We start from the raw sequence: 15,060 nt of genomic DNA, 5'->3' as shown, positions 1-15,060 counted from the left end.
TAATCTAATGACTTTTTCTGATTACGCAGTATTGTAACGCATTACATTTTAAATGTATGTAATTTGATTACAGTTACTGATGTCAATTAAATTACATTACTTGCAGAACAAATTTATTGTGAAGAAAACAATATTAAGTAAAATGCATTTTTAAAATAAATCACGTTTTTCCACAAATATTTTTTCTTTAGCTCCGAATAATTCTCCAGTTGGAGCGGTTTGTCACCTACGTAACTGAACGTCAGTAAAAGATGACGGCCTGTAATTTTATATCTTCAGCGAACGGAGGCGGGACCAATCAGAAAGGATTTACAGGAAAATACGTGGAAACATTCGTGTCTTATTGGCTGACAGTCTCTAAATTCTGCCAAACGCTAGCTCACACAGTCAGTGTGAGGAAAAAATGGATATACGCCGATTATTTTTTTAAACCAGTAAATGGGCTGAAACTGAAACAGTAACATCATCTGATGCTGAGCAGGAAAACAAGGTGTGTAAATGTCTATATGCGTTCCAGTTTAAGTGAACATGATTGGAGCAGAGCATAAGGAAAAATAATGTACTTTGCATGGCACTGTAGCAGCTGAACCCATAGCTTAGTTGTGCCTCCCCTTGGCTAGCGACACCAAACTATAGCCTACTGTAGTAAGAAAAGTTTTTACATTACATTACATTTATTAATTTAGCAGGCGCTTTTATCCAAAGCGACTTACAAATGAGAAAATACAAGCAAAGAGATATATCAAGCAGAGAACGATACAAGTAGTGCTACCTTACAGGATCTGTTAATTGAGTTCCAGAAGAAGCAAAGTGCCAGAAGTGTAAGTGCCAGAGTAATTTTTTTTTATGGGCTGGTTAGGTGTTCACGGAAGAGGTGGGTCTTTAGCTGTTTTTTGAAGAATGGTAAGAGATTCTGAGGTCTGGATTGAGTTTGGAAGTTCATTACACCACTGAGGAACAGTTAGTTTGAAGGTTCTTGAAAGGAACCTTGAGCCATGCTGAGTAGGTACTACTAAGCGTCGGTCGTTGATTGATCGCAGATTGCGTGAGAGAACCTAAGCCTTGAGGAGAGAGTTAAGGTAGGGGGGTGCTGTTCCAGACAAGGTCTTGAATTTGATGCGGGTGGTTACAGGAAGCCAGTGTAGGGAGATGAAGAGGGGTGTGACATGGGTTCTCTTGGGCTGGTTGAAGACGAGGTGTGCTGCTGCATTCTGAATCATTTGAAGGGGTTTAATGGAGCTGGCCGGAAGGCCCGAGAGTAGTGAGTTGCAGTAGTCCAGTTTTGAGATAACAAGAGCCTGGACTAGTATCTGTGTAGCCTGTTCGGTGAGATAGGGTCTGATTTTCTTGATGTTGTACAGGATGAACCTACAGGACAATGCAGTTGTTGAGATGTGGTCTGTAAAGGTCAAGCTGTCATCAAGAATCACCCCAAGGTTCCTGACCATCCTAGTTGGCTTGAGTGTGGTTGAGCCAAGCTGTACAGTGAGGTTGTGGTTGATTGAGGGACAGGCTAGGGTGACGAGAAGCTCAGATTTACGTTGAGCTTAAGGTGGTGTTCCCTCATCCAGACCGAGATGTACGACAGGCACATCTCTTTTATATTTTATTTTCTGGTAGTCCTACAAACAGTGACAACACCCTATAGGCAAGTTTTATGATCAATTCAACTTTTTTTGTAGCCTAGTGTATTTTGTAGGTTTGATAATAAAGTAGTAGTAGTAACTTGAAAATAAAGTAATTAGTCATCTGATTACTTTTTACATGCAGTAATCAGTAATGTCATCAAATTGCAATTTTAAAGTAGCCTAGTAACTAGTAATCTGTAATGGATTAAGTTTTTTTTAGTACTTACCCAACACTGGTGATTGACGACTTCCACATTAGGGGACCCTAATAATGTGGGCAATTATTACATTTATGATGGTGATGGCCAAGATGCCAACCTGCATGCAACACCAGACCCATTCACAAGGCACGAGATTTTTTCGTCATGAAATTACATCGTGAGAAAACAGCTTTTTGTTATGTCAAGAGAAAAAGAAAATAACTGTTTGCTATGTGGAGATCACGAGAAAATTAAGTCGTAATAAAAATAATGCCTGGCCTCTTAGGGCTTCCGTAGTCTGCAGTGAGTTATTAATCACATAACAGGCGCGTGCCCCTTTAAGAAGCAGCTCAGTCCCTTCATCACATGACTGCTGTCTTGTGACTGAGCAGATAACAGGGCAACGCGTTTTATACGAGTTCCTCGGAGTTTTAGTCAGTAACTACTGTCGATTTTTTTCCCCTCAAGCGTCAGAGATATCATATCGGTCTCGTTATGCTGTGTTTTTAAAGTGTAAATATTTCTTATCCACCATTCGTTTCCTCGCGTGTGTGATTTGAGGGCGCTTTTAGCAGCGTGGATTACTCGGGGACAAAGTTGGCGCATGGAGGAGGAGGAGGAGGCGGGCGGTGAAGTCAACTTGCAGTTTCCTTGTGTTGGGTTTGCTTTTGTTTTTGTTTTGGTCGCGGTTCTCGTCGCGTGACACTAGACCAAACCGAAAACTGAACGGATTGAAACACTAAATCTTTGGGTAAACGCGTGACTACAGTGTTTTTTCACTCCATAAAGAGCATACATCATTCCGTCGGATATGGATAATAAACCTCTTCTTCAGGACAGACCCCCGGCGTACAACAGCGTCCCCGGGGCGTATAATTACCAGCAGCCGCAGCCGGGGTACGGAGCGATCCCGCAACCCGCTCCTGCACCCGCACCTGCAGCCTTTCCATCACCGCCCCCGCCATACCAGTTCCCCGCTGCACAAGGTGAGTGATGATAATGATGATGATAATAATAATAATAATAATAATAATAAACCCCGCTCAGAAATCAACCTCTGTAACGTTCGTTTAATTCTGACACACGGCGTCACGTGATGACATCAAACTTCATTTTTATAATTCACATTTATTTATTTATTTATTTATTTATTTATTTATTTAACTGGATTTCACTTTGTCGTAAGTACTGGGCGATTATACAATTCATATGGCTATTCTAGTCATCATAATGTTTATAATGTAAACGCGCTAGCCTGTTGCTAATCATCACACGGAAGAAATATGTCGCGAGAATGAACTCTGAGAGGCTGTTCAACCTGTAAACCTGGCTCTGAAACACACCTAATAAAAATAAACAAACTACAGTAAATGTGTTAATCTGTGTTACCTTCATCCTCTGTTCTTCTGCTATTCAACAGCGTACAAACCTGTAAAATGAAGGGTAGTAATGTGCGCTAGTTCTCTCTAGTTAGCAAGTATAAATACCGGTCCCTCCACTGGAGTGAAATGCTTTAACACTAATTCGTTTACAATATTTACGTCTTAAAACTTTTATATTGAGTTTTTTTTCAAGTCTATGCTACAAACTATAACAATTGCAAACTAATAATTAACTTTATCATAAATATTTGTTTACTTTTGTTTGAGTATGGTTGATTTTGGCATCTGGTCAATTTAGGGACTTCTGTGCCAGCTAATTTCCTGTAATCTAGCAAACAGGCCAGGTAGAAAGCTACACAGGAAGGCAAGTAGTTATAAGGCTAATTTAACCCTTCTGTGTCCTTATGGACATTTTCATTTAATTTTTTAAAAAAATCATTTTGTCTGTGTTAATGCAAACAACACTTTTTTTTTTATTTTTTTTTTTTTTGGCAAAAGGTGTTTTTATTGGAATTTTAACATGTCACCCTAATTTGCTTTCATAAATCCTATTTTAAACTAGGTACACAAAATGGTTACACTCAGGAGCTTAAGGACACACGTGTTCCCACTGAAACCCTGTCAAACTGTAATGTTTAATCCCTGTGACGTTTAAGCATAACCATGCATTCTGTGTTAGTAGGCTTTTATGTTGTTGAAAAGGTTTCAGAACATTGAATTTAAAAAAAAAAAAAAAAAAAAAAATCTGAAATGCCCCCCCCCCCCCCCCCCAGGTTTTGTCTCTGGAAAATACATGCTTTTCTTTTTTTCCTGATTCTGCTGTATTATAGAGCACTGCAGACCAGCTGAATAAATGATGCAGCTATAATTGTGTGGGTGTGTTTGTATGGATAGACTTGTGGTTTGTATGTGTGTACTGAAAATTGTGTGTGAACAGTTTGAAAGAGAGAAACTATATTGTATTGGAAGTCACAAATCCCACCCCCATGTATATGATTCAAAGAAGGTTACGGAGCTTTGAAGATTTTTGCATTATGTAAAGAAACCTGTGTTTTAAAGGGTTAAAATTCTGAAAATGAATGGTAGTTAAGATCAGAACTGATGCTGGTAAAAAAAAAATTGAAGTCAGTGAAAGTGGGGGAAAAAAAATTAATATAACATTTGACAGACATTTTGTCCACTATGTGTAAATTTTTATTGATGCATAAGGGTTAACATTCTAAAATGTCTCCTAAGAAGCAGCTAGTATTAAGAGTTAATGCTTCCAGTGACACAGTAAAATCAGGAAATACCATGATCCTGTCAGGCAGAGCAGTAGCCAGATATGTTCCTGACAGGGAGTTTGTTCATTTGAGTGTCTGTTTCTGGTGCTGAATGTGACATTAATGGAGTTGATGTTTGAAGATGAAACTGATGTGAACTGAGGAAATGCTTATCTTAAAACACTTGGATCACTTGATGAACAATTTTTTTTTTTTTTTTTTTTTTTTTTTTTTTTTTTTTTGGTGAACACCCATTAAGTTATTTTAGGTGGTCTCTCAGACACTACTACCCTACTACACAGTAGATAAAAAGCAGTACGCCAGAGGGGTAGCATGTCCGAATTCTCAGTAGGTGAGAAATACCCAGATGGCGTTCTGCTTCCGGTGAGATTTTGTAGTATGCAACCAATGGACACTACGCTAGTCAAAAATCCCATAATTCAACGGTACTGGTGCGGACGAGCTCAGGAAAACTAGTTGTGGAAGACAGCGTGTCGGCTCTTTTTAAGTATTAATCCTTGGTTAAACAGGACTTGTTTAACAATACCTGAATAAATTGTTAACTTGTTGAAGGTTAAAAAAAGAAAAGGATTGCCTTAGAGTTTGAAACTTTTATTCTCCATCATGCCTTATCCGGCCAAGCTAACAGCAGCGAATTTACCTCAGCCTGTTAACCCTGGCCACATTAAATTACTAATTCAGTTAACTTTCCTGATGTGCATTTTGCCGTTGGTGGGCTTGATGGGCTTTAATCTGGTCCCTTTTAAAATTTGTGTTTATGATGATGTCCAAGGTCACATGACAATTCCAACATGGCAGCTGTAGTATGTCTGGGATCGTATTCGTACTACACACACATGCTGATTAGTACATACTGTTTCAATGGCTGTGCAGTAGGTACTGCATCGAATGGAGTATGTACTTTAACAGTAAGTGAGTTGGGATGCAGCCACTTTCTATCTTCTGCTCAAGGAAGCTTGTGCTTTCACTTTCACTGTGGTCTAATATAAACAGTACCTAATTTACAATTATGTACGTGACATTTACTTTCAATTGATCTTATAAATAAGGCTTGTGCTCATTGTTTAACGACATATTCTGAATATAATATTGCACACTCTCAAGTTCTGTGTTTTAAGACCAGACTTTAAAGGCCACTTGACCAGTGAGAATCAGGAAGTTGTTTAATAAAAAAAACAACAACAAAAAAAAACCCCAGCAATGTTTCAAACCTTACAAACTCAAAACATGCATTGTCTTTGTTAAACTACTCACTAAAACTTAAGAGTTCAGAGTTTTTAATTAATTATAATTATGATCTTGTTCTTGTCCTCAGGTTACCCAGCAGCTGCCACAGGGACTCCGGCAAACTGTTCGAGCACATACACCATCATTCAACCCTCAGTGGTGGTAGTAGGAGGATGTCCAGCCTGCAGGTGAGTAAATCAAGTCAACATATAAATTTATCTTGCTAGGCAGAGTAGAAAATTGTAGGCAGGGTGTGAATGTGTGTTTTAGTGTTGCAGTGAGAGAGAAAATGGTGAATTTCCCAACATTCTTGAACAGTGTGGCACCTTTTTATGCCTGAAACTGGTCAAGTGTTGAAAGTGTCTCATCTTGAAAGTCATCTTTATTGCCCAAATTTGAATCCTAACATTATTGATCAACAAATCGACTCTTCTGGAGATTCCTGGATCTGCCCGTTTCATACTCTCATAGAAAACCTGAGTCTACATGTCATCCTGTTCACTTTGGCCTGCGAATAAATGGCAGTTGGAGACATCATTGCGTGGCTTGATGTTTCGCTCCAAATGCTTTTCATATATAGTTCATTGAATGTGGGACGTGCTTCTGAGCTCCCTTTGGGCTCATTTAAACTAAATGTTCCCTCTGACATTATTTGTTATTGCATGACTATGTTAGAGTTCAAGGATACAAAAGATCAAAAAGAAGAGAGAAACGTCACTGGAATTTTTGGCTCATCTCTCCTTAACTATCTTGCACAGTGTTACTGCACTCTTGGCATGACTGCTTGAATTCTTCTTGCCTATGGCGCTTGTAGTTGACCGATTTTTCAGTTCTTCCTTCACAACTTTGGTTCCTACATGTAATTAGTTCCTGTTTGCTAAAAATATTCCTGTATGTGTTCATGTGTTGACAGAAGGGAATCTGTTACAGCTGCATTGTGACTGTGGGTATGACAAGTGGTTTCTGTAAGCTCCTTTTCCTGTCAAACTTTTGAATGAGATCAACAGTTTTTAAGCGCACACTGACCTTCGGGTCTTTTGAAGGCCTGAATGAAAAATATTCTATAAAAAAAAGCAACCACTAATTTCTTTATAAAATATTAAAATACACAAGTGAAAATAACAGCAATGTTGAGAATAGATCAGTTTTTATTTATTTATTTTTTTAATATAAACCATTGCCATGTTTCAAAAGTGTCACTTGTACACATTAAGTTCCTCTGTGTTCATGTGACTGAGGGGAATGACCAGTAATGCTGCAGGTCATGATGTGGTGGTTGGGTGGTTTTTTTTTAAATCCACATAGTCATGGGTTGAGGAACTCACGACATTTCTGATGTCACTCAGAAATCTGGTCCAAAGCAAATCAGCTCTTTATTAATAATCAAAAACCCTTTTCAGACAATGCTAGTTTTTCATGCTGATGTATAAAACAACATCTAGTATAAAACACAATTCTAAAACATAATTATAGATCACAATTTGGAATACTGTGGCTTTTAAGCTGGTTTCTTTTTTTTGTCACATACTGATGTCGTCATTTAATTGGATTTTGAAATAATTTAACAACACTTCAGTTTTATTTCATAACATACTGTGCCCTAAGTGAGTGTGAAGTGAGGTTTTATCTTTGTAGCTGACTCAATAGTAATAGTCCATTTAATTACCCTGTTGGATCACACTCCTTTGATTGATTTTATCTTCTATTTCTTTCTAATGGGCTGAGAGTGAAGACACTGGAGATAATGAATTTGTTCTGCCTCCTCTTTGCAGACGATTCTATCCCACTGTTTTTACGTTGACTCAAGGGTGGTCTGGTAGTCCAAGTACTCCTGGCAGTCAGGAAGTTGACTGTCATATCGTGTCATCTCAGTGTGCCCTTCACTTGGAAGTTCAAACATTCCATTCATCAGAGAGAAAGAAAAAGTGTATGAAACACTTCCTTTATGCATTAAGACAGGTTTAGTGCAGAAACTTTACTATGGATGTCACCATGAGCTGGTGTTTCTTCAGGGGTGGAAGGAATAACACATCATCTAGCTTGAAATAGTCTCCTCAGATGCTCCACCCACAGACTACAGTGTGTCTGATATTCTTTCTGATACACTTTTCTGGCCACAAGCTTCAGGATCTTTAAGGTTGTACTCTAATAGGCTCTCTGCATGTCTGGCTTTACACACTTCTGTGTGCCAGTGACAAACTTGAAAATTGTAACGCAATGAGCTTTTTGAAGCAAGATGTAGTAATCGAACAAACAAAGTTCACTGGATCCTGTCTTTAAAAATAATTAGGGTTTTGTTTGAAGCAGTTAGTGGAGTAGATAACTGTTCATGTGTTTGTCAGTGGGCTAAGGGAAAACATTTATTGCCATGTCGGTCAAATATGATTGTTCTTCGGCATATTTACTGATGAACCATACCTGACCCTGTAGGTTTCTAGCAAATGCAAGAGGTCTGGGACTAAAATCCAGTAGTATCTATAAAAGATTAAATGAACACAGCTTGAACAGGTGATTATTATAATTATTTTTTAATAAATATTGCAGTATTTGCTTTCTCAATACTGTCATCAATATGAGAATGAGCTTTAAAACAATGCAAAAAAAAAAGACTTGGTGAAATTAATGACCATGTTTAATCATGGGTTAACCAGATTGTTCCCATATATTTTAAGGCATATTCAGAACTTCGTCTCTATCGATATACTTGCTATATGCTATTTTTGTCCATATTGTGCAAACCTAATGGATCGTTGGATTATTCATACAGCAAAAATAAACCCTGAATAAAATAAACTTGTTAGTGGTGAAGGTGTCAAAACAGTAGCATCAAACATCCAAAGAGTGCAAGAAAAAGAAATCCTTAAAGAATGCTTTAAAAACAACATAACACTAAAATTAATGTGACTACTGTAGGATTGTGCTTTTAGTTGGATTCCTGAAGCAAGGGAATCAGCAAACACAGTACTTGCCTAACTTATTCACCTTTGACCTACTGTGAGATACACTGTCATTGGATCATTTAAGAGGTGTGCTAGTTCAAGGATTAAGAACATGCATGTTGGTCTTTTAAAGGCATAAATATAGTCCTGGCGTACAACACTTCTATGATTAAACCTGGAGGAATTCCATGCGAGTTCAATAGTCCAACAATGTCAGATTTTTATTGAGCCTTTATTTGAAGTGTAATTCATAGACAATAAAGAAGTTACTATCAGAGGCAGTATCCATGTTTATCAGAGGCCTTTTCTGTTTCTTTTTCCTTTGTCACTCTATTGGAATGCACAATTAACTGCAATGAGTTAAATCCACCTCCAGCTCAACCTTTATTCTTCTTTTCCATGTATCTGACATTGAATGCTTAACAGACTGCATTTATTTATATATTTTCAGGTGCAAAAGTTTGCACCCCTGTGGTGACGAAAGAAACAAAGATTATAGATAGATAGATGGATGGATGGATGAGAGAGAGAGATATAGATATAAAATTGTTTACAAATGATACATAATTTTGTCACTGACAAGATCCAGAAACTGCTCAGAGGAAGTGAAAGTTGGAATTGGGTTTAAAGGTAAAAGATGGGCATGCTAGAAAATGTTCAGAATTCATTAAGAATGGGAGATGAAAACATTTGAACTGAGATCTGTTAGTTTTTCCACTATTAATATCCTGAACATTTGACTATTTTTGTTCTGGTGGTGATGAAGGACCATTTGTAAATTGTAAAACTAAATGGTATAAAATACTGTAAATTTACTTGCCTTCATTTTATCCTAAGGGTATGCAAACTTTTGTACTCTACTGTATGACCTAACCCTATCCATTTTATACAGAGGAAAATGTCTGATGTTTAATGTTCCTATGGTGTCTGGTTCTAAAGATACAGATCTATAGTACTACTAAAAACAGTACTATGCAAAAGTTGATTTTCCTAGAACAGCATGCCTCTTAAGTGTTTTATTCCTCTTATAGCATAACATGTTAATTAAGAAACTCAAAATGTTCATCATGCTGTGTAATCTTTTTATATTTACATTTGATGCTGTGGAATATCTGCAAGAAGAGTTAACTCCTGTTGTAACTTAACAAAGGGAAAGTAAGGAGAAAAAATTTAATTTGGGTAATAAGACAAGCACAGCTATTACAGAGAAACCAGAAAGCACTCTGTCCCGAAGACTTTGCTGTGGAGGATAACCTGACTGCTTCCTTATGTTAAACATCTTACAGAAATATTCACCATGTCACTGGCATCGTTTTGTTCAAAAATACTTTTAGCTGATTTAACTTTTACTATAGAAACATTAACTTACTAGAATGAGCACATTATTATAAACCTGTGACTTGTCTTTCTGACTAATCAGAATAGAGAACTTAACAACACCATGTACTGTAAAAGTCATATAACATGGTATTACATGACTACTGGAATATACATTGGGACAAAATGGAGGGGAAATTGCACTGTAGTAGAGGTTAATGAGAGGACTGTGCTCTTGCTTGCAGGGTGGGGGTGTTGGAGGAGGACTTCACCTGTTTGGGGATCATGTGTGCCATTTTCTTCTTCCCCCTGGGCATTCTTTTCTGTCTGGCACTGCGGCAGAGGAGGTGTCCCAACTGTGGAGCCACTTTTGGCTAGATGGACCAAACCACAGCCACGTCTTGTAGCCCGTTGACCATCGCTTGGGTTCTCCTTTTTTTTTCTTTTTTTTTTTTTTTTTTTTCTTTTTCAAATCCATGTTTTACATATGTATGTTTAAAAATGCAAATCATGTATACAATGATAGCCCAATTTATAATAGCAAGTTGCTATATGGTTTCTCAATTATTTTTTCTTTAAAGTATTAGCAAATGCAAAAGCAGCTTAAACTTTTCTGCTTTAAAAAAAATGTTTTTTTTTAATCGTGTAAGCCAGACGTCATGTCATTGACTCACTGGTGCCTTTAAAATGGCCGCGATTTAGAACTGCAGAAGAAAGGAGACCATAAAGAGACTTGGTGAACAAGTCAAGAGATGATCATTTATTGAAATCTTAATTATGTCTCAATCATGGTTATAAATGATAATCACGCTTTTGTTGATTTCTTTTAGTTCACGCCAAATTCTTGTCTGTATATGTATGAGACTAGGCTCTATGCTGCCTGGTGCCTTTGTTGTGTGTAGTTGGGAATCATTGCCACATTTCATCAGCCTCAGTCATAGAACAAAGACATGTTCTCTACCCAACGTTTTAAATCACAATCAGGCTTCTAGAAGACCAAACCACTTTCTCTCCATTCTCCATACAGGCCTGTTTTTAGAACGTTTATCATTACCTCTATGCTAAGCATCTTCATTCCCTCTAGCACAATACACACTGTGCTGCTAGTAAATCTGAGGAGTTTATAATCTCCCTTGTTTCCTGAAGAATTTCAGCTCTTATTTCAGAAGCCAAATTCTGATTATAGCACTGCACTAATGACTAGTGTTAAAATGATTTGTTCCCCTTAAATGTATTCCAGTTAAAAACTGGACTACTAATCTTGTTAACAAATCTGCAGGTATAACATGCTAAAGCATCTGTTCATGTGTCCCACATCTAATGGATACATACAGTATGTTAATGAGCTCTGAGGCATACCATTTTCATTTCCTCTGCAAATGAAAGACAATCAGAACAGAAATAATGTCCCTTTGTGTTCCAGTTTTTTCTCTCACCATTGATTAAAAAATTTCCTTGCTGCCATTATTTTATCATGTAATGAAATGTCAGGGGTATTTGCTTTAGGCCACTGCATGTATAATCAGTTCAGAATTTTTATATGAACAATACTGTAAATAAAACTTCTAGATATGCTGCTGTTGTTTTTCACTTGTGCAAAGATGAATCTGTCTTTTCAAAATAGGTTCTATAAAATTCTTTATATGTAGCACTTTTCATTTTATGCCTAAATGGTATTCAAATGAAAATAAGATTCAATATTAAAGCACAATAATATAACAACTCCTACTACAGATATACTCAAATAAAAATGTAAAATATCTTCTAATAATTTTAGACCACTAATTTAGGGGCAAAAAGAGTGATCATCTCAATTAAAAGCAGTCCAGTCTCAGCTGAGTGATGCTCTCTGGATTGGTTATGCTGCTTCAGGGGTTCAGCTAGATATGCAAGAGCTAAACCATTTAGAGCTTTAACAATCATAAGCGGGACCTTATGGACAACATGGAACTTAATAAGAAGACTTTTTCCTGATGTGGGCTATTGCACGTTCTAGGGTTAGCTTGTGTCTTATTCTGAATATCCTTCTTAAATTATAATATGCAGTGTTTGAGACATTATCAAAAAAAAACCCCCAAACATTAAGCTCTTGTACTGAAACTTTAGGTTTTCCTAATTTGGTCATCACTAGTTCTCATCTATCACATGATGGCTACATGCTTCCTCCAAGCCAGCCAACACAACTTTTCAAACTGCTGCTCATACCACATTACAGGGCAGCTGAACACTTGGAAGAAAGCACTAACTCTTCAACATACTTGAACATGTTTGGTTAGTGTTGCTGTGACTGTCAGTGGAAAGAGTAAGCTATCCGTCCCACCAAAGACAGCAAGGCCAATTCTGTTCTCTTGGACTCCCGACCACACGGATGGCTGTGGGATTGTCGGGATTCGAACTCTCATCCAGAATCCAGAGCTCACTGGTCATTTTATTTTATCCCTACTAAGCAGGACTGTCAGTCTGATTTAGCCTTATTTTGATGAGCCAACTTTTTTTCACTGAACTTTTGCTTTAGCCTGGAAAGAGATACCTAACCACTCACACAAGTCAAAGGTTTGATGTTTAGGTTGCACAAAACAATACACTGCACCATAAATCCTACCTTCATTGATCTATATTCAGCTGTTTATAATCAAAGAGTTCAAAATGATAAAAGAAATAGAACATCTTTATTTTACACAGCAGTGATTCACAGGGCACTGGAAAAGAGAAATGGGTGTTGATAAAACAAATAAACGGCTACCTTAAAGCTTCAAAATTAATTTAAGTACAATTTGTCCATGTAATTCTAAGGTCTGTTTAATTAATGTGACCCTCAAAGACAAGTGAAGATGCTTGTGAACTGTATATGGACACAGAGTAATCATCTGACAACATAAAATTAAAGAGGTAAATGTGTCCTCTCTAAGAAAAGGAAAAAGGGGTATTAAATAGTATTTGGGAATGGGTTTGTAGAAACATACCTTTGCAATCTAAACACACTATCAAGCATTTGGAATTAAAGCACATCTTTAATCCTAGTGTACCATGACATTTGAGATTTTGAATAACCTGACAGAATTTAAGAAATCCTGCACAATTACATCTGCAACACTATATAACCTGAAAATTCAGTGCCTTGGTCCCATTTTTACATTCATCGCCTGTCCCATGACAATGTAAAATTCTCAACAATTATTTAAACATCCTAGGTTCCAGTCCATCTCAGCACAGGGTAGGCGTGTTCTTCTTGCAACTTAAAAGCAGTCATCAACGCCTCAGGTAAAAACTCAGGACAAAATATATTATAAGCATATTTACTCCAAAATAGAGCTATCTAGCACTGCTCTTGCTCATCGTCCAGGACAAACCCTATACGGCAGCATGAACATTGGAATGATTTTAAAAAAGTATATGTGAATATTGGCTTTTATAATGTACATAAATAAATGTGTAGTTTGCCTGTGTGTAATGAGGCCACCATGGTATCTAGTCCAAATCCAACATGGACTAAAGCTTATGTATAATGATGTACTTTGCAGAAGAAAGGTCTGCATGCATTCACGCATCAGTGGTGGTGGTATTGGGAGGAAAAGACCTGCTGATGGTTAAAAGGCTAGGGAGTCATGATAATCAGACCCTAGGAGCCGATCTGTCGTTGGTGACTGTGGGCCTCAGCTTCACGGTGGCAAAAGGGTTCGTGCCCCTGAGGAAGTAACACACACTGTTAAACACTGGTTCCACATCTTTGTAAGATCAATTCTCTTATACCAGAGCAATTTGCCAACAATAAAATATTTTTTATTAATTAAATACAACACAGTGTATTTTTTATGTTGTGGAACATCCATGAAACAAGTTTGTTCCTGTTATCACTTACATTATAACAAGTATATGCAGTGACATCAATAAGACAAAGAAACACAGCTTGTCATGTTATAGAGAAACCAGAAAGTCCTGAAAACTGTGTTCCAAAGCAGTGACACTGGAGAATCCTTCCTTAAATCTTAATCTCTTTACACAAAGCATCACCATATCAACCACTGTACTATTTGAACACTACTTTGACCACTAATATTTTGTTCTGGCGATAATAAAAGAATATCTATAAAATAAACTTATTTGCCTGCATTTTGACCCAAGGGTCTGCCAGTTTTTGTGTGATGTGGGCTGTTACCACCCCACCAAGGTGATAATTAATTAATGAACAGCACATCTAATATTGTGGAACTTCTGCGAGACAAGTTAGCTCCTGTTATCACTTACATTATAGCAGCTATAAATAGTCTACCAGCCTCTCTTTTTTCCTCAAGTTATAAGATCAAAACTTGCAGCTTGTCATTTTACTAAAAAAAACCAGAAAGTGCAAAGACTTTCTTGTGACTGAGGCAAAGTGTTGACACAGGAGACTCCTCCCATAAATGTTAAAAAAACGGTTCCTTAGAAAACGTCACACTATCAACAATTATAAAAGTTTTTTCTTTGTTAAATAAATTACACATTTTTAATCATTTATTGTTAGCCTTACATTATATGGAGCATCCGCCAAGAACCTCTGAATGTTTTTACCAAAGAAACAATAATGTATTAAAACTAGTGCATCAATAGAAACCTATAATTTATTTTACAGTCGGAACTACTATAGTCAGAGCTGTGCTATTACAGAAAATGAATCCACATCTACTGGTTTGAGGATTCAACAGTGCTGCGAATAATAAGCATTAACAAAGAGTATGTTCAGTAACTGGCCTAAATATCCTTAATTAAAATGTAACATTTTATTTGTTAAACACTACAAACACTCAAATTTTCCACTTGTAATGCATGTGCATCAGACTGTAACGATTGGCAGTGGCGTCTCCTTGGCAATGTAAACACTCCAATAACAATGGTGGAAAAGCAGGTAAGAATGACGGAATGCTTTTGTTTTTACAAAAGTCATGAGTCAGGCATGTCCCAGGAGTGTTTTGGATATATTTCTAGGGCCAAGGCGCTCACGACAAGTGTATGCTTGACTGCTGTTCTGCCACTGTATATTATATAGACTGGCCAAACTCAAACTGGCCAAAAGGAAACGGCAGAACAAAGAAATTCACATATTTCTC

General features: G+C 37.2%; 3 protein-coding genes across 5 annotated transcripts in view; 1 reads left to right on the top strand and 2 right to left on the bottom strand.

Annotated features, from left to right (window-relative positions):
• Positions 1–2,124, bottom strand: part of tecpr1b (tectonin beta-propeller repeat containing 1b) — a 37,413-nt gene extending 35,289 nt beyond the window's left edge. For both annotated transcript variants that reach the window (XM_053612734.1, XM_053612750.1), the window contains exon 1: positions 1,856–2,124. The gene's annotated coding sequence lies outside the window, so the exon portion shown is untranslated. The remainder of the gene's footprint in view (positions 1–1,855) is intronic.
• A 137-nt stretch (positions 2,125–2,261) lies between these two features.
• On the top strand, positions 2,262–11,555 carry bri3 (brain protein I3). Its single transcript, XM_053612843.1, has 3 exons — positions 2,262–2,814; positions 5,809–5,908; positions 10,222–11,555. The coding sequence occupies exons 1-3, from the start codon at positions 2,640–2,642 to the stop codon at positions 10,352–10,354; spliced, it is 408 nt and encodes a 135-aa protein (XP_053468818.1). The 5' UTR covers positions 2,262–2,639; the 3' UTR covers positions 10,355–11,555.
• Positions 11,556–12,628: 1,073 nt separating this feature from the next.
• baiap2l1b (BAR/IMD domain containing adaptor protein 2 like 1b) overlaps positions 12,629–15,060 on the bottom strand; it is a 52,557-nt gene continuing 50,125 nt past the window's right edge. For both annotated transcript variants that reach the window (XM_053612773.1, XM_053612781.1), the window contains one exon: positions 12,629–13,661. In XM_053612773.1, the coding sequence (XP_053468748.1) occupies positions 13,589–13,661 (73 nt within the window). In that variant the 3' untranslated portion in view covers positions 12,629–13,588. The remainder of the gene's footprint in view (positions 13,662–15,060) is intronic.

Source organism: Ictalurus furcatus, chromosome 2 (genome assembly GCF_023375685.1).
Source record: "Ictalurus furcatus strain D&B chromosome 2, Billie_1.0, whole genome shotgun sequence".
Lineage (NCBI taxonomy): Eukaryota > Metazoa > Chordata > Actinopteri > Siluriformes > Ictaluridae > Ictalurus > Ictalurus furcatus.
The sequence above is the reverse complement of the archived record's forward strand: the minus strand, read 5'-3'. Positions and strand labels throughout refer to the sequence as shown.